Source organism: Notamacropus eugenii, chromosome 1 (assembly GCF_028372415.1).
Source record: "Notamacropus eugenii isolate mMacEug1 chromosome 1, mMacEug1.pri_v2, whole genome shotgun sequence".
Classification (NCBI taxonomy): Eukaryota; Metazoa; Chordata; class Mammalia; order Diprotodontia; family Macropodidae; genus Notamacropus; species Notamacropus eugenii.
In genome coordinates this window covers 433,364,527-433,390,278 of record NC_092872.1, presented here as the reverse complement: position 1 = coordinate 433,390,278, position 25,752 = coordinate 433,364,527, and the positions used below count along the sequence as shown (strand labels likewise).

General features: G+C 40.2%; 1 protein-coding gene across 1 annotated transcript; it reads left to right on the top strand.

Annotated features, from left to right (window-relative positions):
- LOC140519040 (signal-regulatory protein beta-1-like) lies at nucleotides 1-25,752 on the top strand. The gene is made up of 6 exons (XM_072631713.1): nucleotides 1-195; nucleotides 4,195-4,542; nucleotides 16,091-16,405; nucleotides 21,303-21,626; nucleotides 23,666-23,773; nucleotides 24,150-25,752. Exons 1-6 carry the CDS (start codon nucleotides 123-125, stop codon nucleotides 24,191-24,193), a joined length of 1,212 nt encoding a protein of 403 aa, XP_072487814.1. The 5' UTR covers nucleotides 1-122; the 3' UTR covers nucleotides 24,194-25,752.

The window sequence follows — 25,752 nt, the reverse complement described above, 5'->3', positions numbered from 1 at the left end:
ACAAGGAACAGAGGCAGATGGGTTGGACTCCTATTTCTCCCTGCAGAAGATCACTACCTATTCTATGAATTCAAGTCAACAAGGAGTCACATCCAGAGAGGAAGCACCAAAGACCCATTAAAATGTCCAGCCTCCTCTGCCTACTGGGTTCCTCTCTGCCTTCTCTACTGCTGATTCTGCTTATTAGTCTCTCTGGTGAGTGGGGCACTCCAGGGTAGAAGAGGGGTAGAATAAAAGAAATTCATGACATATGTCCACAGATCATTGTGGATTGGCAGGGTGGTTGTCTGGGAATGGTGTCATCCCAAGGACCTGCAGGGCCAGTCAAGTGCTGAAAAGCACTAGAAAAGATTTGTTCACATAGCTGACACGTGGCTTCTCTTTCTCTACAGTGTTACTCTTTATACCATGGTTTCTTCTCAAAGCAGAGAGAGATAGGAATCCCAAGGAGCACTGTCTCCATTTCTCAGGGAAAACGAGACTCAGAAAAATTGTGTTTATGGTAACATAGATGGGAAATGAAATAGCTGTCATTCAAATCTCAACCTTCTGGACTCAAGTCTAGTGGTCATTCTGATGGGAAGAGATTTCCCTATTGTTAGTCCTTTTGGAACTTTCCATAGGTGATTTGGAAAACGTTAAATGTTCTGCATCAGTAGAGGTATAGAGAGGAAGTGTAGTATAGTGCAAGAGCTGTAGAGTGAGTGTCAGAAAGCATAAAATTGAGCTTTCCTTCTGCCATGAACTGCCTTGTTTGTTTGGGTGAATCATTGAACCTCTCTGGACCAAAAATGAGAGCAGAGCATTAAATAACAATAATATATAAACAGTATTTGGCATGTCTAAAGAGCTTTGTAATTTACAAAATTTTGACACAAAATAACTATGAAATATTGTAAATGTGATCATTTCCATTGAACCAGTCAGAATTGAAGACTCAGAGATGTTAAAGGACTTGCCAAAACTCATATATCTCTGAAATAGTAAAAGTGGAACTTGAAGCTGGGCCCTGTGACCTGATTTTTTGTGGATTTTTCCAACTCCATTATCTGAGTATTTCTAAGGTATCTATTATATGTAACTCCTGGGCTAGGTATCAGGGATGCAAAGTTATAAAACATCTTGGTCCCTCTGTGCAAGAAAGTTAACAGTGTGTTGGGGGAGGGATATGAGGTAGAAAAATTAATATAACAAAAAGTAGAATGTGATTGGGCAGAAGGCATCCAGGTCAAGTGCTCTAGGGATGTAAAAGGAAGGTGTTCCAATTGTGAATGACTTGGCTGAAGCTAAATGATTATCCCTGAGTCCCAGATCCCCATCTCCCCTCTCTCTTATAACTTCTAGCATTTCAAAACTTCTCATTCACTAAATGAATGAGATTCTTCCATTCCATTTCATACACCATTTTAGTTCTTCTTTTTCCTTGACTTCTGGGTCCCATGCCTCTTACCAGTTTCCTAGTAACCATGGTCTCAAAAATTTCTGTCTTCACTTCTCCTTTGCCTGCTATCTCTTTACCATATAACTCCAGTTAATCAGCCCTAGGTTGAGAGTACCTTGGAATCCTCAAGTGAAGTCATCTCAGTAAACATGTTAGATGCCTACTATGGTGGATGAAATGCAAAAATGGGGATCAGGAAGACCCAAGTTAAAATGCTGCCTTACTCACTTACTGGCTGTGTGACCCTGGGCAAGCTGGTTAACCCCTCTGAGTCCCATATTCTGAATCTGCAAAAATAGTACCTACTCCTCAGTGTTGCTGTGAAGATCAAGTGACTTAAGATACATAAAATGTTTTGAAAATCTTAAAGTGGTAGGTAAGCATTGGCTATTATTACTGTTGTGATTATTATTTTTATTAATAACAGGTACAGATACTGTGATCAAATTTGAGTATTAAAAGACGGCAAGTGATAACGCTCCTACTTTCAGAAAGCTTATATTCTACTAGAAAGGAAGCATTACTCACCTACATGAGCACCTCAGGTGAAGTATGATAAAATAAGGTCCTTGAGAGATGGGGACTTTTTCAATTTTATCTTTCTATCACCAGCACAATCAATGCTCAATAAATGTTAGATAAATGAATGAATGCATGGATGAAAGGAGAGATTCAAACAAAGATATACAGGAAAATCTGAAGGGAAAGAGACATTATTTTCAGGGGAAGGATTTGGAAAGAGTTTATCAAAGGTGTGGTAGTTGAATTGATCCATGCAAGAAGAGGAAAACTTTAGCAGATTGAGGAAAAGAAGAAATACATTCCAGCCATTGGAACAGTCTGTGATGGAAGTTACATGGAATGAAGGATGGCAGGAAAAGATCAAGAGAGAGATAGTATATAGAAAGCATGGAGTCAAATAATTTAAACTGAGGGTAGAGTAATTGGAAACAGACTATGAACCACTTCATATGGTAGATGGGGGGTATATTCTATGGTTGAAGAAACAGAGAGGCACATAATAGTTTTAATCAGAAGAATGTCATAATGTAGCCACATTCTTTTCATAACCTACATAATATGTCCTCGGGTAAGTTATGGCACTTCTCTAGGCCTCAGTTCCTTCATGGGTAATGGGGCCCAGGAGGGATAGGACTAACTGATTGCTACATTTCCTTATAGCTCAAAATTCTATAAGAGGCAAGGACAGAAACCAAGGGTGCATTGGGTCTTCATCACTGTGCTCAATCCCACCCATTTGAATCCTTTCTAGTCTTCCTGAAAGAGAGAGCTCATCATGCTCAATGGATAGTTTTCTGGGCCTGGAGTCAGGAACACCTGAGTTCAAACCCAGCCTCAAATACTGCTTAGCTGTGTGACCCTAGTCTGAGGGTCTGAGCCACTGAAGAAGGGAATGGCAAACCACTCTAGTATCTTTGCAATGAAAACCCCAAATGGAGCCACAAGGGGTCAGAAAGGATGGAAATGACTGGACAAGGCCTCCATGACTCTCCTCTTGGACATTTGGAGGTAGTCAACCCGGTACTCCTATGACCAAGATGGCATGGTGTATGGAGTGGACCCAGGGTCCCCTATAATATCTGGATGGATCATCTCATACTGATGCGGAGAAGGATACCCCCCAACATTGTCCAGTCCCAAAAACACAAGAACCTTGTGAGCATGTCGGTAGAGATAAAGATAATTTATGTCATCAATCATCAAAAGATGATTTTTCTAAAAAGATAAGAAAATCTTTTGTAGTAAATGTCTTGTGAATTGTACAGAGAGATACTAATATATTACTCCAAAATGATATAAATAATCAGAGACCTCAAAAAATGGATCAAAATTGTATGAGGCAGATTGAGATGTATCCCAGCTCAGGTACTCTGTTTGTTTTAGGATGCTCTAACTGAGGATGCTATCAGTCAGTCTACTAAAAACAGTTTTCATTTGAATACTTTAATTCAACCATGAGAAGTAGTTATTATAACTACCTGGGCAATATTTCCTAGAATGTGAAAGAGAAGAACAAAATAGGACAGTGACTTATTGCTGGTCTCTCCCTGAAATGAGAAGAATTTTGAAACAATCATAAACACAGGAAGAAGAATAATTAGAGCTGCCCACTTAAATGGCACTTTAAGAGCTACAGGGATTTTTTTCATTAGATCAACACATTGAATTTTGAGGTAATTCCTTGAAGTCTTCTTAACTTCATTGTCCTGAGGAAGAAAGAGAGGGAATTCCAAGGGTTATACCATGATTGTGGTAGACTAGATTTGAAGTCAGCTCTTAATTCATGTCAAGTCCACTGCTTGCTGGTCAGACAAGAGCATCAAACATGCCTTTATTATGTACTGACTGTGTACCTCACAGACAAAGAAAACAAGAGCCCTTCCCTTCAAGGTGCTCCCACTGACATGGAGGAAACAAGACAAACACTGGAAAAGGAAACAAAATATGCCCAACAATACAAAGCCTTTTGGCATTAACAGGGAGTGGGATGAGTGTTGGAGGAGGGAAGAGGACATGGGAGGTGGGGCTTGACCTGAGCTCACATGTCTTTGACTGGCATCATCTCCAGCTCGAGCAATACAGGCCTTCTCCCTGACTCCCTCTCAGTTCTCCTTCCCAGACCCAGAATCTGGATGCCTCATATATTACCCAAACTAGACACTGACACCCAGGCCAAAATCCTGGGAGGGTCAGGACATGAAAACAATGTTAAAACTTATATTTCTTTATAGGATCCCGAGGCCAGGAGGAGGTCCAGGTGTTGCAGCCTAAGGATCCCGTGTCTGTGGCTGAGGGAGAGACAGTCACGCTGAACTGCACAGTGCCTGGCATTCCACCACCAGGACCAGTGATATGGTTCAAGGGGAAAGGGCCGCAGAGACAGGAAATTTTCAATTTCAAAGGAGGAAGTTACCCCCGGATAAAGAAAGCAGTCCCACTTACGAGCAACACAGATTACTCCATTAGCATCAGTCACATCACTCCAGAAGACAGTGGCACCTATTACTGTGTGAAGTTCTTAAGGGGGAATCTTGACACAGAGCTTAAATCTGGTGGGGGCACCATGTTGTCTGTGACAGGTAAGTAGAGATCCCTCTGACTTATTTACTTGTTCGAGGAATAGCAAGACCAGCACTCTGCCCAGAGTTTTTGGTTGTCTTCTCTTGATGTTGAGGAAGGAAAGTACTGATGGGATCATTGGAAGCCTTTCTGCTTTCAGTGATAAAACATGAAATTTCCTTGTAATCCTTACATAGGATGTTAGCTATAAAATCACAAAAGGGACTTTTCCCAAATGATGCCTACATATAACCAACTCTCACTCACCTTTCCCTGAGTTTGGTTCAATAACATATAATTGGTATCACAATCTCCCCTACCTTGGAGGGAGACCATGATGCCCCGGGGAAATCACTCACACTGCCCCCTTTTGTCTTTCCCATGATCCTGGCTTGCTATCCTATTTTCATCAGTCAAATTTAGACAACCTTCCTCTTTAAAGCAATCACATTCACCCTGCCTGGGCTGTTGCCTGCCTTTAGGAGAAGAGCACATGAGGTGACTTACCTCAAATGCATGTCTTTGGTTGGTCTGGAGATAGTGTTAGTCTGAATTCTTTCATGACAACACCATGACACACACCTCTTACCACCACAGTAGGACAAGGGAGGTTCAAACTTCAGGACAAGCTACACCAAACCGAGGAAGGTATGATATATCCAGGCCTGGGCCTTAAGCCTCTTTGACAGTAAACCAGCTTTAAAGGTACTGGCCCCTTTTAAACCCATCCTAAGGACCTTAGCCTTTCCCTCCCTAGGTTTTCACCTTTCACTCTACTTAACTTTCACTGGTCACTAAATCCCAGCCCAAGGCACTGGCCTCCTGGTGTGGGGAACAATGATGTTTTCTGCTCCATAATACTTTTTTTGCTTTGGCAATTCCTCCTCCAAACTCAGGCCACTATTATCAGAGAAACAGTCTGAAATCGTGATGGTGGCACAGTTATGGATGGTTTCAGGGTCTAAAGTATGACCATCGATGTGGGAGTCTGGGGAGAAAAAATGAGGGGAAAAAGGAAAGGAAACATAGCTCATACAAATTCTGAACGTTGATGCACTCATTGGTGATGATGTTGGAGGGGACATTAATATGTACATTAAAGTCCCCAAGTATGAAGGCTGGGTTGGGTTGGAGACAATGGTTGTGACTGGTTCTGAACTCTTTTAGAAAAGAGCAAATGATTCTAGAGGTCAGTAGGTCACATGAATAGGGTTGTGGACACTGTGATATGAACATTTGACTAGAATCTTCAAAAGAAGACAGGCTGCTGAGCCATGATGACAGAGCACAGATATGAAAGACAGAGAGGAACAAGCAGGATGCCAACTCCTCCGGGCCTGAGGGTCGGGAAACCTGGAAGAAACAGGACAAAGAACCATGGAGTTTGTCCAGGAATGTAGTCTTTGATGGACAGTCAGACTTTCCTGTGTGCTAGATGATGTAGAACATGAAAAAGAGAAAGCCATGGAAAAGGAAGGTTTGTAAATGATTGAGTGGTGGTGAGGGAGGAGGTACAAGAGGGTGCAGTGGGAACAGAGGGCACAGGAGTAAAGGTAAAAGCCAGCAGAGCCCTTGAAGGCCTTCACCTTTCTAATAATGATAGACAGCAGTGCTTTCAGGCATCTTCAACTAGATGTCCAGTAGAGATCTTAAAGTCACTCTGCCCAAAACAGAACTGGTTATCTTCCCCTTAAACCCTCCCCCTCCTACCTTCCCGATTATTGTAGAGGACAACAGCATCCTCCCATCCCTCAGGCTCACAACCTGAGAGTCATCCTGGACTCTGCACTGTCTCTCAGTGCCAACCCCTAATCCAAACTGTTGTCCAGGTCTGTCAATTCTACCTTTGCAACATCTTTCTAATATGCCCCTTCTCTCCTCTGACACTGGCACCACCCTACTGAAGGTCCTCATCACCTCACATCTGGATTACTGCAATCACTGAGTCTCTTCCCACACCAAACTATTCTCCATTCAGCCACTAAAGTGATTTTCCCAAAACTCAGGTCTAGTCATCCCAAACTTCCTCTTCACAGCCACCTCAACATACACCTGTAGCTTTGTATTCACACCAGGAACAAATACAAAATGCTATGTATGTCATTCAAAGCCATTCATCACTAAGCCCCCTCCAACCTCTCCAGTCTTCTTATACCTTTTTCCCCTACATGTGCTCTGTAATCTGGTAGCGTTCTGATATTACACACACACACACACACACACACATACACACACACACACACACACACACACACACACACACACACACACACACACACACAGACTCCAGATTCCAGCCCCTGACATTTTCTTTAGTTATTTCACTTGCCTGGTATGCTCTCTCCTCCAATCCAAAGAGGCTACCTTTATGTCTCAACTAACATCCCACATTCTGAAGGAAGCCTTCTCTAACCCCTGTAATTCCAGGGTTTTCCTTCTCTTAATTATTTACTATTTATCCTGTATCTGGCTTGCTCCGCATAAACTTGTTTGTATGTTGCCTCCTCTATTACATTATAATATCCTTGAGGGTAGGGACTATCTTTTGAATCTTTTTCTATCTCCAGCCTGTCATATACTATGTGATTAATAATTGTTTATTGATTGAATATAGTTTAAATGTTTGAAAATCACTTTGCAGAGGTCATCTCAGTTCATCCTCAAAATAATACTGTGATAATACTATCATCATCCACATTTTACAGACAAAGGAACTGAGGTCAAGAGAGATTAAGAGATTAACTGTAAGGCCACTTCAATAAGTTTGGAGTTTTTTCTTTGGTTTGTTTCACTTATTTTTGAAACTGTGCCTCCCTATCTCAGGCTAGAAGTGTAGTGTCCACTCATAGTCATGGGCCCAATGCCAAAGGATCAACATAGAAGCTCAGACCTATTCCTCTTTTCCAAGCTGGTTCATTTTGACCAGCCTGGTGGTCTCCCCTGCTGCTCAGGGGTCACCAAATTTTTACCAGACTCAGTGTGGTCACTTGATCAGCTCTGCACTACTGTAGTTCAAACCCCCAGAACTCAAGAGATCCACCAGCCTCAGCCTCTCCCAGTCACAGGGATTACAGACATGTGCCACCACACCTGGCAGTTAACAAACATTTATTTTTCACTTTATCAGTACCAGGCACAGGCCTAAACCCTGAGGATACAAACAAATACAAGCAAAAGAAAGACAGGCCAAGTCCTCAAGAAGTTTACATGCCAACTGGGGAAATCAACACAGAAAAGGGAAATGAAAACTGTGTCTCAGAGAAGGTACCCACACAGGTGTCAAAGTTCAAAGAATCAATGTTAGAACTGGGACAGAAATAAAGGATGGCTGACCTGTGGCCTCCCTCCCTCCCTAAGAAAGTTCTAGGACTAACATGATCCTGCCCCTGCCACCCCCTGGGATACCATCCCATTGAGCAATGCTGCAGGCTGTCCTTCCCTCAGGTTTCTGGGCTGCTCCATCCTGATGTCATAGGAATGTAAAGCCTTTAGAATCATAGCATATCACAGGTAAGAAGTACCCTTAGAAGATCGATTGCAGCCTATTTGAACAGATTAAACTCTTACTACATGCACTGAATGTTAAAGCTGGAAGGAACCTTAGATATCATCTATTCCAGTTGTTGTGGAGGTTTTTTTATAAAGAATTAAACTGAGGGTTAAGGATGGAAAATGGCTTGCCCAAGGGATCACAGATAGTAAGGGGGACAACTGGACAGATGCTTCTGGGGTCCTGAGCAGAAATACATATTTCAGTTTCTCCTGCCCTTGGGATGAATGACAAAGGGGCTAGAAAAGCAGAGAAGAATCCAGGCATGAGGATAATCTGTAATCTTTCTTGGCCTTCCTCCTATCACTCCTGTAAGAAAAGGACACAATGGATGATGCTGCACTCACTTCTTACAACGTGAAATCAAATCTCCCTCCAAGCCACTTCAGTACATTGTCCTCCTCCTGTCAGTAGGGGAGCTCAATCTAGCAGTCATACTTTCAGATGTTTCCTTCTGTCTTCTCTTTGTCATAAGGAGAACTTGAACCCAGAACTTCTTGATGGAAACCAATTTTCTGTCTACTACATCATACAGTTTGTAAAACTCCCTTGTTTTTCCACTGCCAAATCCTACAAGTGTCAACACCCTCTAACTGTCTTCCAAGTGTGAAAGCTCTGCTCACTCCAGCCTAGTCAGAGATAGATAGTACAGAGACCATACAGCTCAATTATTTGGTTTATAGAGAAGGAAAATGAGACCCAGAGAGGGAAAGTGACGTGTCCAAAGTCACACAGCAAGTCTAAGGAGCAGAGCCAAAACTAGAGGTTAACTAAGCCCATAATGGTTAGAGTACTAGACTTGAAGTCAAGAAGTATAAAACCTGCCTCAGACAAGTCACTTAACCCCTCAGTCTCAGGATGCTTTATCTGAAACATGGGAATCATTATAGAACCCATTTTAGAGGGTTCTTGTAGGTATCAGTGAGACAATAGGTGTAAAACACTTTGCAAACTTTAAAGAAATTATATAAATGCAATTGCCATTATTGCCCTTACTAGGATTATTATTGTTACTCATATTTCCAGACCAGGACTTTCTTTATTGCACCATTTAGCCTCCTTATTAGTTTTGTCAGACCTCCCTTTGGGCTGTAAAGGGTAAGAACTCAAAACCCTCAGAGTCTTTTAATAAGAACCTTAGTGAATAACTAGTATACACCTGACTCAAAATCTATTCTAACCTGTATCCCTGTACAAGAGGCTACCCAACTCCTCCTTGAAAACCACAACTGAAGGAGAACCTCAGGAGCTTGTCCTTTCTACCTTGGACAGCTCTACTCTTTGGGAAGCTTTTTTTTTTACACTCAGCTCAAACCTGTCTCTGTAATTAGTCTTAATTCTGCCCTCTGGCTGACGTAGATTAAATCTACCTGCCATCATCCACATGATAACTCTTCAGAGTTTAGAAGACAGATATTCTGTTCCATCTCACCCAAACCCCACCACCAAGTCTTCTCTTCTCCAGACTAATAATCATTCTTACCTTTGTGGCAGCTTTTGCTGACCCTTCATCCTTGTGGTCACCCTCCTCTGGATACTGTCTAGTTTACCAACGCCTTTCCTAAGATATAACACCAAGGATTCAAAAGGGTAAACCAGACCTGCCTCAGCCATTGCAAATGAAAACAGGACTACCAGCTCCTATTTTGCAATTTAACTCAAACCTGTAAACATCTTTGTACATCCCAACTGTCATCCATTCATTTAGCTGTCTCTCCCTACTTTGTGTCAGTGCCTGAGTTGATAAGCATGTCATCCATACATCTACTGATTAAAAATTGTCCAGTACCAGACTCAGTAGCTTGCCCAGGGGTCACACAGAAAGGATCACATTAGGGCTTCAGTCAATAAATATTGAGTGCCCACTATTTGTCAGGTACTGGGATAAATGAGAGGAAAAGAGGCAAAGAAATTGTCCCTTTCAAAGTGCTCACAACTAATGAGGGAGACAAAAAGGAAACAAATATAGAAACATATATAGAATAAATGGGACATTATAAAAACTGGGAAGGCACTAAAATTAAGAAAGGTTGGGAAAGACTTACTATTTAAAAATGAGATTTTTGAATAGACTTAAATGAAACAAGGGGATAAAGAAGAGGAAGGAATACATTCCACATGTGGAGTATAGGCAGAGAAACTGGCTAATGCCTAGAGATGGAGTATTTTGTTTGAGTAGCAAGAAGGCTAGTGTCCTTCACTCAAAGAGTACTTGCTGGGAAGTAAAGTGTCAGAAGACCATCATGGTAGGAGGGGGCTACCTTGTAAGGGGCTTTGAATGCCAACCAGAGGATTTTGTATTTGAGTCTCATGGCTGTAGGGTGCCACTGGAATTCATTGAGTAAGGAGAAGATGTGAGCAGACCTACTCTTTAGCAAAATTACTTTAATGGTTAAATGAACAATGAACAGGAAAGGGAGGAGATTTGAAGCAGGCAAACCCACCAACAGGTTTGCAATAGTCCAGGCATAAGATAATAGGAGGAGAACCAAAAGGGAGTGGTGTCAAGGCAACCTAGAGAGAAGATAGTATCAAGGACAAGAGAGTGACCCTGGCTGGAACAAGTTATTCAAGATCTCTGCTTCCTTAAAGAGAAAAAGAAAATAAATTGGGTAAAATTGTGATAAGGAAACAGCTTCGAACAGCCCCCCATAATGCTCCTCATATTTATTAAAGTCACAAGAACTTCAGAAGAGATCGACAAGGCTGGTGGCATTTGTACCACTTTACACCAACAATGACTCAAGGCCTGGGCTCCCTCTAGTTTCTCTATTAGTCTTTTAAAGTATTCATGCTGCTTTCTTCTCTTTTTCTAGATACAGAAGTACAAAAAGTAAATGAAAGTTATGTAATTTCTAGATTTTTATCTCTTGCAGAAGCCTCCAAAACACAGTCCCAGAAATTGCAACTTAAAAAGCAATACCAAATGTTGCACTCTGAGACAGTATCTGAATCTCTCTCCTCTGTAGCAGTTCTCTAAAGCTGAAGAACCTGGTAGACCAGGACTATAAAATGCACTTTCTAAAACACTTCCAATTTTTAAAACTTTTTCGTGACATAGGGAGGGTATCAGCATATGGGCAGATAGGAGCAATGAGATGGGGTTAAGAATCTGTGCTGTGGCTTATTCCGTGGCAATTCCTCAGTTTTCATTCATGTGGCACTTCAAAATTGAAAAATGAAATGCTTTTATAGCTGTCACTACATTTGGTCTAAGGTCAGAGAGTTATGTATCATGAAATTCTGTTTCCCACCAAACCCTCTGCCCATTTGGGCTCTGGCTCCCAGGAGAGAGCAAGCATCAACCAGCAATCAGTTTCTCCCATAACACAACAGGCTCCTTCTAGAAGACATTACCCTGGAATGTACCAAATGGGAATGAGTTCCCCTGAACAATGGACCATCTTTTCCTTGAAGAAAATGGTGTTTCCTAGAAGCTCACCAGCACTGTACAGGTGCTGCTCACAGCCTGTGATGTTCACTCTGAGGTCATCTGGGAGGTTCATCACAGTCACTACAAAACCCTCTGAATAGAAAAAGAGTTGTCAGATATTATCTGAGGTAAGTGAATCACAGTCAGGGACCATTCCCCTCCCTACTATCCGGGAGGGGAGGGGGAAGAAGATGAGGATTAGGAGGAAAAGGAGGAGCATCAGAAGACTTAGAATTCCATAGAAATTTAGATATCATCTAGTCCAAATTCCTTATTTTGCAGCAATTGGAATTACTTTTCCAGGGTTAGACAGGTAGTTAAGCGTTAGAATCTGAAGGAAGGTCTGTGATCAAGTTCTGGATCTCTCAATTACCAAGGGTATATGATCTAGGCTAGGGTAAATCATTTCACCTTTCTGATCTTCACTTTCCCCATTTGTCTAACAGTGATAATCCTTATACCAGCTACCTTACAGAAAGCTATAGTGAGGAAGAACTTTGTGTCAGAGGTGAACTATGATTATTTCTTAGGAAAAGAAACTCTTGTCCAAAGACAGGGTTCAAGTATTAACAAAGAATTTGAATCAGAAACCTGCACAGGGGAAAAGGGAAGTTATAGTGTAAATATTAGCATAGATAATAGTGGAAAGGTTTATTCTTCACACTTTATAGCAAAAGTTAAGTGACTCAGATTCCTTTAGGCCCACAGGTTTTCAGAATAAGTATTTCAAACAAGGCAATGTGTTCTATTTCTCTCCCTTTCCTATGCTTCACAAAGGTTACTCTGAAATATTAATATGTAATGGGGGGACTGGCCAATAAACACCTAGTCTTCAAATCATGCTTGGATTTGCTTTTCCTGGTGAGTTCCGTAAGAGTGTGTGTTCATAGTTCCTGTTGACTTCTATTCCAAAATGTGGCACTTGGGAAGCCTGTTTCTTTCCATCTTTCAATAATGTCTGAACCTAAGCAATCAGGAAAAATCTTCTAAGTCTTTCTAACAGAGCTGAAAAGACCTAGGACTCATAAATTGAAAAGCATGATCTGGGTGTGCATAGAAAAGGAGTAATGCACTCAGGGATGTGCTGGTAAATATTTAACAACTGGTTCTCTCCAACAATAAAATTAAATATCCATTTCCCCTAGAAGGATTATACTCAGTTTTTCTGGGTAGGCGATACTTGACTGTAATCCTAGCTCCTCTGAGGTCTGCAGTATCATACTCCAAGCCTTCCACTCCTTTAACATGGAAGCTGCTAAATTTTGTGTGATCCTCACTCTGGCTCCACAACATTTGAATTGTTTTTTCTGGCTGTTTCAAGTATTTTCTCTTTGACCTGGTACCTCTGGAATTTGGCTACAATATTCCTGGGAGTTTTCATTTCAAGATCTCTTTCAGAAGCTGACTAATGGATTCTTTTGCTTTCCATTTTACCCTCTGGATCCAAAATATCGAGGCAGTTTTCCTTTATAATTTCTAAAATATTATGTCTAGGCTCTTTGTTTCATCATGCCTTTCAGGTAGTTGGATAACTCTTAAAATATCTATTGATCTCTTTCCTAAATTCCTTGATTTATTTTCCAGTAAGATATTTTATATTTTCTTCTATTCTTTCCACTTTGTTTTTATTGTTTCTTGACATCTCGTGGAGTTATTTGCTTCCTCTTTCCCAATTCTAATTTTTAAGGAATATTTTCTTCAGTGAGGTGTTTGTACCTTTTTTATTTAGCCTATTTTTAAGGGGTTTTTTTCGTTGTTAATCTTGTTCCTCTTTCGCCAAGCTGTTGACTCTCTTTTCAAAATGTTCTTACATGCCTCTCATTTCTTTCTCAATTTTTCCACTACCATTCTTATCTCTTTCTTTAAGTCTTCCAGGAATTCTTCCTCAGCGTGGGTCCAATTAGAAATTTTCTTTGGGACTTTTCAGTAGCTGTTTTCATATTGTTTTCTTCAGAGTGTATGTCTTGGTCTTATCTGCCTCTGTAGTAGATTTTTATGGTCAAGCTCTTCTTTTTGCTGTTTGCTAATTTTTCTACATTTTTCTTGACTTTGAAATTTGGTGGAGAGGGACCATCTCAAACTTCAGGCTTTTTCAATGTTGCTGTTTTTAGAACTAGTTTTGGGGTTCTGAGTTGGGAGCAATGCATGGAAATTTCGAAGCAGATTTCAACTCATTATAAGTAAAACATCCTATCCAGAGATGGCTAAAAGAATCCTAGGCTGCCTTAGGAGGTCATGACTTCCCCATCACTAAAGATTATCAAGAGTGGCTAAATAAGTCACTTGTGACAAAGTTGTAGGGGAGATTCTTGCTTATGTGTGAGTTTGGCATAAATCTTCTTAGATATTTATTCAAACCCTGAGATCCTACAAGTTTGGAGAATCATGGATGACCAGAAATCATAAGCACCAAATACAGACAGACTTTTTCTCTTTTCTGTGATTTTTATTTTATTTTACTTTTTTCAATTAATAAGCATTTTTTCTCTACCTTTCACTTCAAACTTCCCAAGCTCATGGGGGTAGAGGAGGAAACACTTGCAAAAAATATGCAACATCAAGCAAAAACATTCCACAAAAATTTCCCTAATGACATTGACCAAAAATACATTTGTCATTCTGCATCTTTAATTCATTGGCTCTCTGTCAGAAGATGGGTAGCAAGCTTCCTCATTGGTCCTGTAGAATTGTGGCTGATCACTGAATTTTTCAGAGTTCTTAAGAGTTTCAGAAGTATTTGTTATGCTGTTATTTTGAAAATCATTCCCCTAGTTCTGCTCCCTTTACTCTGAATTATTTCAAACACATCTTCCCAGGTTTCTCTAAAATCATACAACTTCATATACTTACTAGCTTTGTGAACCTGGGCAAGTCACTGAACCTCTGTTTGCCTCAGTTTCTTCATCTATACAATGAGAGTAATATTAGCACTTACCTCAAAGGGTTGTTGTGATCATCAAATGAGATAATATTTGTAAAAAGTGTTTAGCATAGTACCTGGCACAAAAGTGCTATATCAGTGCTTATTCCTTTCCCAGTTCCCACCCCCTTCATCATTTCTTTTTAAATATTTTCTTTTGCTTCATCAAATATTCTTAATTACATGTAAAAATTTTAATATTCACTTTTTAAAATTTTTGAGTTCCAAATTCTCTCGCTCCCTACTTCTCCTTCACAACCCCTTCAGAAGGCAAACAATAGATATTGATTATACATGTGATGTTATGCAAAACATATTCTCATATTATTTATGTTGCAAAAGAAAAAACACGCAAGAAAACATAAGAAAAGCAAAGAAAGAGAAAAGGTATGCTCCAATCTATACTTGGAGTTCATCATTTCCCTTTCTAGAGGTGGATAGTATTTTTCAGCATGGGTCCTTTGGAACTGACTTGAATCACTGTCTAAGGCTTTCACAGCTGGCTATCAGTACAATATTACTATAACCATGTACAAAGTTCTCCTGGTTTTCCTTACTTTACTTTCCATGAGTTCACATAAGAAGTCTTCCCAGGTGTTTCTGAAACCATCCTTCTCATCATTTCTTACAACACAATAATATTCCATCACAATCATGTACCACAACTTGTTCAGTCATTCCCCAACTGACCCTTCATCATTTCTGTCAGCACAATAAAATTCTATCATATATTATAATTTGTTCAGTCACTCCACAATTGGTGTATAGCCTCTTATTCTCCACTTCTTTGATATCACAAAAAGAATTGTCATAAATACTTGTAGTCTTTTCCCCTCTTTCTTTGATCTCTTTGGGGTACACATAGTATACAGCAGTGATATCAATGGGTATAGACAGCTTTTCCAAGAAGTTCACTGAGAGGAGAGACATAAGATCACAAAATTGTGGGTCTACATCTGGCACAAATCTTAGAAGCTTTTTTAGTTCAAGCCCTTCATTTTATAGATAAGGAAACTCATCTATACAGAGAGAGGGGAGGTTGAGTGACTTGCACAAAACCATATGAGCAGTAAACACCTGACAGCAAATTTGAACCCACATCTTCTGACTCCAAAAGTATGTTCTTTCCACAGTTTTTAGTTTTTGGAAATTCCTTCTTAAGATTGAGGAAACCTAAGGATATTTTCCTTCCCCCAACACTCACAATAAAGAAGTACTTTATATAGGTGAAGTTTATAGAATTGATAGATTCATATTCTTACCATTTTCTACTGTATTTATAGGTTTGGTTTGTTTGGGGGGTGGGGCGGGGTTGAAGGCAAACAAGGTTAGATGACCTGCTCATGGTCACACAGCCAGTAAGTGTCTGAGGCTGGATTTTAACTCTGATCCACCTAACTCTAGGCCGGTGCTCTATTCACTGTGCCACCCATATGCACCATATTTACAGGTTTTAAAAACATTTATTTTTGAAAGGGAAAGAATATGAAGATGAAGCCAGTAATTTAATGTAACTTAATTACTTTAATTAATTTAAATTTGAAGTAATTTAAAGAAGCAACTGAGAGACTGGGCATTGGTAATATTCTTTTCTATGTTTTTAGTATTTTTATTAACGCTGATTTAGAACTTTTATTTCATTGTGTTTATTGTTTCTATGTCCAGCCAAACCTTCTGTACCTGTGGTGTCTGGCCCCCAGGAGAGAATAAACTCTGAGAACACGAGGAATTTCTTCTGTAACTCAAGAGGCTACTCTCCGAAAAGCATCACCCTGAAATGGTTTAAAAATGGGAATGAGATCCATGCCCACTGGACCAAAATTTTCCCTGAGGGCAACAGTGTCTCCTACAACATCAGCAGCGCTGTGCTGGTGAAACTAGAAGCTAGTGATATCAACTCCGAGATCATCTGTGAAGTGAATCACGTCACATTACAATTTCCTCTTCGAGGAACAAAAAATTTGTCAGATGTCGTCCGAGGTAGGTGAACCCACATGCTGGGCACATTCCCTGCGTCCTACCCTACATTCCCCAGTTGGTTCTAGGGCATAGGCCAGACACTCATTAGACCACAAGTTCCTTGAGAGAAAGGATTGTCTTCTGCATTTCCTTGTATGCCTAGTTCTTAGCATGGTGTCAGGTACAGAATATGTCTTTAACTGCTCATTCACCAACTGGTTTGAGAGTTACCCAAGAAGACTAACCCTTACCCATGAACTATAAAGCCCAAATATAATCGTCTGAAGTCTTGGGAACTGGCTTCCCATACAGCCTTAACCCTTGCTCACAGCATCTGTGAGCCTGCCTCTTAAGACAGTCCTTTAAACAGTAGTGATAAAGATAGTTCCTAATCCACTGAGAGCTCTTGGAACTTTCCTCTCATGGTCTAAGTGCAAGTGTTAACGATCCCCACTTTACACAGGAGGAAATGACAAGTTTAAGCACTGAAATTGACTTCCTTGGGGGTCACTCATCTTGGGTCTGATCCCCAACTGGTAATCTACCATGATACTCTAAACTTGCTTCCCAATTCAGCACTTGATACTGGGGTTGTTGTGGGCACCAGAGTGAGACATATACCACCAAGGCATCTGGCTTCTGAATGGTAGGATAGAGGAAGACACTGTATGGCACAGTGAAAGAGTCAGAATATTTGGATCAACGCCTGCCATTTGCCAACTATTTGACACAGGGCAGGACAATTAACTTTTTTGAGACTATTTTCACATCTGCAAAATAGGTCATAATAATATTTGTCTTACCTGACTCTCAAAGGGGTCAGCTAAGTGGCACAGTGGATAGAACACTGGGCTTAGCGTCAGGAAGACTCATCTTCATGAATTCAAATCTGGCCTCAGACACTTACTAGCTGTGTGATCCTGGGCAAGTCACTTAATCCTGTTTGCCTCTGTTTCCTCAGCTGTAAAATGAGCTGGAGAAGGAAATGGTGATTGGCTCCAGTATCTTTGCCAAGAAAACCCCAAAATGGGTTCACGGAGAGTTAGACACAACTGAAATGACTAAATAACAGCAAAAATATCCCAAAGTGATTGTGAAAAAGATTATATATTGATTATATGTATATATATAAAGCTCTAGAGAAATGTGAGCCATTGTTAAAGGTGGATTCGAATAATGAAGAAAAATTTGTTTATTATGTGCCAAGTGCATATGCCAAGCTGAGGAAGGAGTAAAAGCAAAGACAGACCCTGCCCTCTAAGGAGGTCCTAAACCTCCTCCAACAGGGGATACAACACATATAGGGGAAGCATAGCTACAATGGGAGGAATAATTAGGTTTGAAACATACCACGGAGCCACAGGGCACCAAGTTCAGTTGTTTAAGGTGTCAACATTAGCTGTCCTTCATGCCTGAAATTCTGTCCTTCCTCTGCTCCGATGACTGATCATCCTGGCTTTCTTTAAGTCCCAGGTAAAATCCCACCTCCTCCAGGAAGCCTTCCTCTTAATTCTATTGCCCTCCCTCTACTAATTATTTCCTAATTATTTTGTATACAGCTTGCTTTCTACATGTGTGCTTGTTTGTTGCTGCCACCTTTTGATGGTAAATTCTTTGAGAGCAAAGGTATCTTTTGCCTCTTTTTGTATCCCCAGCATTTAGCACAGTGTCTGGCACAGAGTGGGTGATTAATAAAGGCTTATGGATTTATTGATTCAGGTACAAAGACAAGGGGATTGGCATAGAGGATACACCTGCTTGTTTGCATTGTGGCTGACAAGGAAACGGCTAGAGGAATTCTAGGCATGGCTGAGTTCTATCTACCTGGCATTGCGAAGGCTGGTGAGAATAAGGGGAAAGAAGAAAAGGTTTTCATAAAGTTCTTACTATGTGCCAAGAACAGTACTAAACATTTCACCAATATGATCTCAGAACAAGCCTGTGAAGTAGGTATTGCAATTATTCCAATTTTACATGTGGAGGAAATGAGACAAACAGACTTGCCCAGGGTCACATAGTAAGTATCTGCAGCCACATTTGAACTCAAGTCTTCCTCTCTCCAGGTCCAGTGCTCTTTCTACTTCAACAACTACATGCCTCTTGCTCACACAAATAGCTATTATATTAAGAGAATATTAGAATCATAAGCCTCAAGAGTAAGAAAATAGGATTGGGGAGCCTGAGACTCCATTGGATGCACAGAGTTTCCAATGGAAATATATACACACACACACACACACACACACACACACACACACACACACACACACACACATATCAACCAAGGCAATGGTTCTTCCCTCCTGTCTTCAAATCTGCTCAAATCTCTTCCATTCTTAAAAAAGAAAAAAAAAATCTTCATTTGACTTTACCATCCCCTCAAGCTATTATCGCATATCTCTTCTTCCTTTCACAGTCTCTGTACACTTTCATAGCCAAACCCAGGAAAAGATGCTATCTCCCTGCTTTCAATTTCTCTCTTACCTCTCACTTCTCACCTCTCAGTAGTATAATTCCAATTATTAGCTTTTCTAGTCACTCTTTCCCTGTTCTAACCTCACCTGAAACTTCTCTCTCCAAGGTCACCAATGATCTTTTTATAGCTAGATCTGATGGTCTTTTCTCAGTCCTCAACCTTTTTTGACCTCTCTGCAGAATTTGAATTGTCAGCTATACCCTTCTAGACACTCTTCTTCCTGAGTTTTTGGGGCTCTTTTCCTTCCTCTTCTCCTTTAAAAGTTCATTCTTGTCCAGCCATCTCTGCATGGGTGTACCTTAGGGCTATCCTCTTTTATGTCTATTCCTCTCTTTGTGTGCTTCTCCTCTTGTGAATTTAACTACCATCTCTATATAAATGCCTCCAAAACCTACATGTACAACCTTCATCTCTCTCCAGGGCTCTAGTCCTGAATCTCCAATTGCCTATTTAACACCTCTCCCTCAATGGCCCTTAGTTAACTCAAGTTCAACATGTCTAAAACAGAACTCATTATTACTTTTCATTAAAAAGCTTCCTGGTTGTACACCTCCTCCTAACTTCTATTTTCCTTTTGAGAAAATCATCACTCTTCTAAGCACCTAGATCAGCAAACTACAGTCATCTGCTGCTCTTGCTTTCACTTGCCTCTGTATGCAGGGCTATATGTCCTCCATTATGCTAACACTTGTCAGTTCCACCTCCAAACTCTTGCTTTTGTCCTCTTCTCTCCTCCAGTGTTTAGCATAGTACCTAGCACACAATAGGCACTTAATAAGTGTTTATTGACTTAATTATTCTCTCTTGTCTTACCATAAGTACTCTAATCCAATTCATCACCTCTTACCTAGCCTTTGTCAGTAGCCTCTTATAATTGGCTTTCTCTCTATTCTTTCCCCTTTTCTAATCTATCCTCCAAAGAGCTATGAAAGTGATATTTCTATAGTGCAGGTCTAGCCACGTTGCACAAGAAACTTCAATGCCTCCTGACTGCCTTCAGGTTGAAATAGAAACTCTTCTAATTAGCATTTTAAAGTCTTTCCCAATCTGGTTCCAGCCTAACTTTACCAGTGGATTGTAAATTAAACTTCTTCTTGCTTTTTTTTTGTTGTTCCAGCCATGCTGGGTTATTTACTGTTCTCCATACATTCCATCTTCCCCCTCTGTACAGCCCCCCATCATTGTATTTATTTTGCAGGTATACCATATTTACTTATCCCTGAATTAATTGTATTCCCCTGTAGAAGGTAAACTTCTGGAAGGCTGGAACTGTCTCACTTTCAGATTTATAGCCTAAGAATCTAACACAGTGCCTGGCACATAATAGGTGCTAAATAAAGCTTGTTCATTGATTGAGTGACTAAAGGAAGTGTGTGGCAAGGGCTAACATCTATGACAGACTAGACTCTTATCTCAAGTTACAAATACCTCTAAGGACTACTTGGTCATACTTGACCGCTTCCCCCAAAGAGACAAGTTTCTGCAGACAGTAAGAGTGATGGTGACTGATAATTAGTCTAAGCTCTGAGCATTTGCTTTCTTATCTAGCTTTTCCATGATTGTTGTCTACAAGTGTCTTGAGGATCTGCTTGCCCTCAGGTTATGCTAGAACAAAGGTTCCTTTCCTGAGCATAAACTACATGCAACCCCCTATGTTTAAGAACCATTGCAGTCAGTCTACAGCCTTGACAGAGAGGATCAACTTCTGGTTGGACCCCACATGTGGCATAGAATATCCTGAAGACAAGAAGAAAGAGGCACAGACTGGTTCATGTTCTCCCTGGCTTTGATATACATCATAAGTAGAACAGCTTCCTATGAACATAGTTGTGTCTGTTTTCCTTAAGTCCTAAACAGCCTGGTATAATCCAATGAAAAGGGGTTCTTTCCTTCTCTCTTCATCCCGGAAGAAGAAATTTCCCATAGCTACAAATCTATATATCCTGTGCTTGTGTTGGGGAAAGCAGACCACAGGAGCTGTGACAGGAAACTGTCTCCCACATCCCTGAAAATCCAGTCCTTCAATCCCACTGTAAGGAACATGTTACTATCCATACATTCAATGAAAGCAGCCCCACTGAACAAAGTTTGAGATCTGAGAAGAAATGGGCAATTGATGGAGAGGGTTAGACTCCATCCTTAGTGGTTTTCAGCCAATTCAAGTCAACAAACATTTGCCACAAACCATGTGCAGGACAATCAGTTCAGGTGTTAGGGATTCAGAAAAAAAAACACTCTCTACCCACAAGGAACTTGAAGTCTAATGGGAAAATCCCTGATGTCAGGAATTCCCTAGTTAGGCCCAAGGACACCTACCACTATGGTAGAGATCCAGCCCTTCTTCGTTCCTGCTCCCATCCCTGTGGCTCTATGATGGCCCAAAGGGTTGGAGACAGACAGGTGTTCACTTAGTTAATCCAAGAGCTTTGCCTTTTCTTCTAGTTAAACCTGCAGTGGACGTTTCTTCTCAGCTATTTGCCAATTACATCATCATCACCTGTCATGTTATGAAGTTCTACCCGAAGAATGTGAGTGTCGTCTGGCTAGAGAATGGCAAAGAGATTGTGAAAGTGATTATATCTAAACTCACAGAGAACAAAGATGGTACCTATAGCCTCAACACCCCACTCCTGGTAAATGTGTCTGCTCAAAAGGAAGACCAGGAGATGACTTGTCTGGTGCTGCATGATTCCCAGCCTCCAATCAATGCCAGTAAAACAATTGAATCCACATCCTTTTCTGGGACTATAGACAAAAAAGAATCAGGTGAGTACATCTTTGCTTTCATTAGGAGAGTCTAGCTCTATGCTGCTCAATTTGGGAAGAATCAGAATAGGGTCAACCTTGTGGGTCCATTCAGACCCAATATGGCTTACCTGACCAGGGATGGTGATGGAATTGTTCTTAGTATCATCCTTCACATGGGTATAAGGGCTTTTTGATTTACAAAGCTCTTTCAGATCCGTTGTTTGATCCAGTTCTCATGAACCCCCAGCCTCAAAATAACTCATAAAGGTATCATCCTCTCTGCTTAGGTGTTAATAACCATATACAAAATGAACAGAATTAAGAAACAATCTGCACACAAATAAAGTATCTGAACAATGGAAGAAACATTTTGCTCATGGGTGGGCTGAGTCAATATAATTGAAATAACAATTCTACCTAAATTAATTTACGTATTCAGTGATATACCAATCAAACTACTAAAGAGTTATCTTATAGAGGAAGAAAAAATAACAAAATTTATCTGGAAGGACAAAAAATAAAGAATATCAAGGGAATTAATGAAAAAATGGGAAGGAAGGAGACATAGCTGTATCAGATTTCAAACTACATTATAAGGCAGGAATCATCAAACAATGTGGTTCTGGTAAAGAAATAGAGCGGTTTATCAGTGGAACAGATTAGGTACACAATATGCAGAAATAACCATAGTAATTTATTGTTTGATAAACCCAAACATCCAAGGTCCTGGGGCAGGAACTCACCATTAGACAAAAACTGCTAGACCAAAAGACTGGAAAGCCGTCTGGCAGGAACTAGCCATAGAAGAGTATTCGTACCATACACAGAGATACGGTCAAAGTTGGTACATGATTTAGACATAAAAGATGATATTATAAGCAAACTAGGGGAGCAAGGAAAAAACTACCTGTGAAATCTATGGATAAGAGATGAATTTATGACCAAACAAGAGATAGAGACGATCATAACAGGTAAACAGGATAATTTTGATTACGTGAAATTAAATCAAATGTACAAACAAAACCAAAGCAGGCAAAATTGGAAAGAAAGCAGGAAACAGGGGGAGTGAGGATTTTTAGCAAATTTCTTGGGTAAAGGCTTCATTTCTCAAATATAAAGGGAACTGAGCCAAATTTAGAAAAATATAAGCCATTCCTCTATTGACAAATGGTCAAAGGATATGAAAAGGAAATTTTCAGAAGAAGGAATCAAAGCTATCAATAATCACATAAAAAACACTCTAAGGCACTATTGATTAGAGAAATGCAAATTGAAACAACTCAGAGGTACCATCTCACATCTGTCAGACTGGCTAACATGACAGAAAAGGGAAAGGGCAAATGTTAGAGGGGATAAGTGCTAAGGTCCAGGTCTTGGACAAATATGACAGGGAATGACAGCCTTTGTCCCATTACTTATGTCACCCTACACTATACTATTTCATTAAATGCCTTTTTTACTTTTTGATTAATTATAAATAATTTTACTTTTTGATTTAATTAAAAGTAAATATATTAAGGCTCATCACATAGCTTGTCATGAGAGGATCTGTGTGAACTGGAAGGTGTCCCTAGACGCTACAAAGATGAATAAAGTGAGGCTAAGCGAACATGAGTGAACTTGCCAAAGTAGTCTTGGTACTAAGTAACAAAACTGGGATCTTCTTTTGATCTCTGGATTTGAACAACATTAAAAAGTGTCACCCTCATCTCTTTCTTAGAACAGGGTATAACCCTGAAGGGTCACATAAGTAATGGGGTAAGGGCAATCATTCCCTGTAATCCTGGCCCAAACCCTGAATCTTAGCATTTAGCACAGTGAATGGACCATAACAAGTGTTTAATAAATGTTTATTCACTGATTAATTATTGATTTTTGACCTGAGAATAACTCTAGGAGACTGACAGAAAAGCAGATTGTCTGAGAATCCAGGGACTGGACTGGACACAAGGGGTCTAAAAGTGGGAAAGTAGATATCTAAAAATTATCTGCCATCAGTTGCTCACATGCCCTACCCACCTCTACATGACAGTTCCTTTTGTCACTTTAACCTTCAGAAAAAGAAGTTTCTGGCCAAATCTTTGTAATTTTCCTCCTGGGACTGAAGGTGCTATTGCTGTTTGGCATATCCTGTCTCTTGCCCTCAAAAAACAAAAAAATTAAAGGTAAGATGGGAGTTTAGCTTGTAACTGATCAACTGGGAACTGAGGGAGAAAGGCCCCAGAACTTTGTCACCACCAGTGTAAAGAAGCAGCAAACTGTGCCTCACTATTGTGGTTCAGGCATTTCAACCTCAAAGCAGTGGCTGGAGAGGACCCCAGTAAGCCATACTTTGTCCAAGGTCTCCTAGATTTCCTGACACTCTCCTGGAATCCTCACAATGGCTCCTGGCTCTCAAGAGAGACATTTTACTGGAGAGATAGAAGATGGAAAGGGCAGATTGGGGCAGAGAGGCACTATTGGTGGGGAACGGGGAGGGGAGGCTGGGTGTGTTAATGGAGAATCGGTTTTATCTCAGTTCTCTATTTTCTCCTGTTTCAGAGGCTGTCCACTTTGTCCCACGTTCCTCAGCTCCAGCTACTTAGCTTCAACTTCATCCTGCCTTTATCCAGAGAGCTGACCTAGGCTTGGAAACCCAAGAAACAAAGCATTCTCCACCCCTGTAAAATATTCTGCAGCTCCCAGGTGCCCTCTGCTCTTTGCAAAGGACAGCTAACCTCAAGTTCTCCTCTGGGAGCCTCTGATCCAAGAGCTGTGCCTGAGGAAGATTGTGGCAGACAGGCTGGGCTTGGCCTCTCAGCATTGATACACACTCCAGGGAAAAAGGGAAGGAACTACTTACTAAGCCCTGATTTTTTAAGCTTCTGCAACTGTTTTCTTTCCCATCAGCAAGAGAGAACTATCCAATTGCAGAACCCAAACAACCATTTTACGTAGATATCTATGGATTTCTCAGAATAGCCATATCTCCTCATCTTTCATTCTTACATCAGTTTTATTTCCCAATATGATTTCTGTCATCACACCCACCAAGACACCCATCTTTTAAAACAAAGAAGAAAAAAGAGGGGAAAACAACTGGTTCTGCAGAGCTAGCCAATGCATAAACCAAAGCTCACAGTATGTGTACTATTCCATACCTACAGTCCCCACACCTCTGCAAAGAATGGGGGAGGTGCTTTCTCATATCATCTCTTCAAGGCCACATTTCAGTACTGAAATTATACAGCATTCACTTTTAATCCATTGTTATTTTTTTCTGTTTATATTGGTGTAGTGAGTATGTATATCTGATTAATTCAATAAGTCTTTCCATGTCTCATTGTGTAGTTCACATCCTTTGCTTTTCACATTGCAGAAATATCATAACATTTATGTACAACAATTTACTTGAGTATTATTTTGTCTTCAATTCTTCACGTCTACAAGAAACTGCTTTGAATAAATATTTTGGTCTGGACTCCCTTGGAATACTTGCCTAGCAGTGGGGTATCTGGTATAAAGGGTGTGTACATTGTTGTCACCTTCTTAAGATCATTCCAAATTGTTTTCCAGAACAGTTGGTCCAACATAAAGCTCCACCAACAATGCATGCCCTCTCCAATCAATACTTGCCATCTTTTGTCATCTTTGCCAATTTGTTGAGCATGAACGAAACATCACAGTTGTTTTCATTTTCATTTACTTTATTATTAGTGATTTGGAGCAATTTTTCCTATGTTTCTTAATATTTTAAAATACTTCATTGTGGTTCTTTTAATAATTGTTCATATTCTTTGGCCACGTTATTCTTTGGTTCACATTCTTTGGAGAATGGCACACACACATATGTGTGTGTGTGTGTGTTAATTTCCTTTGTCAAGTTTTCATCATCACACATGCCATTAATTTTTCCAGCCTATTATTTTTCTTTATTTCAAATGGTATTTTAAGTGAATATTATGTGTTTCATGTTGTGTATATATGTGATGCTGTGATGCAAACATCTATTTATTTAAATGTTGGTAAATTCATTAATCTTGACCCTAATTATTATTTTGTTAAAATAAAAAAAATTCATCTTTCCCCCAAAATTGATACCTTATCTCATCTTTTCCACTTAAAAATTGCTTTATTATGCTTTCTTGCTCCCCAATTGAGATGC

Bases quoted from the DNA above. Each gene is read 5' to 3' on its own strand.
- LOC140519040 (XM_072631713.1), top strand. From the start codon at position 123: ATGTCCAGCCTCCTCTGCCTACTGGGTTCCTCTCTGCCTTCTCTACTG. The intron at 196-4,194 runs GTGAGTGGGGCA...ATTTCTTTATAG, and splicing joins TCTGCTTATTAGTCTCTCTG to GATCCCGAGGCCAGGAGGAG. The intron at 21,627-23,665 runs GTGAGTACATCT...TTTAACCTTCAG, and splicing joins TATAGACAAAAAAGAATCAG to AAAAAGAAGTTTCTGGCCAA.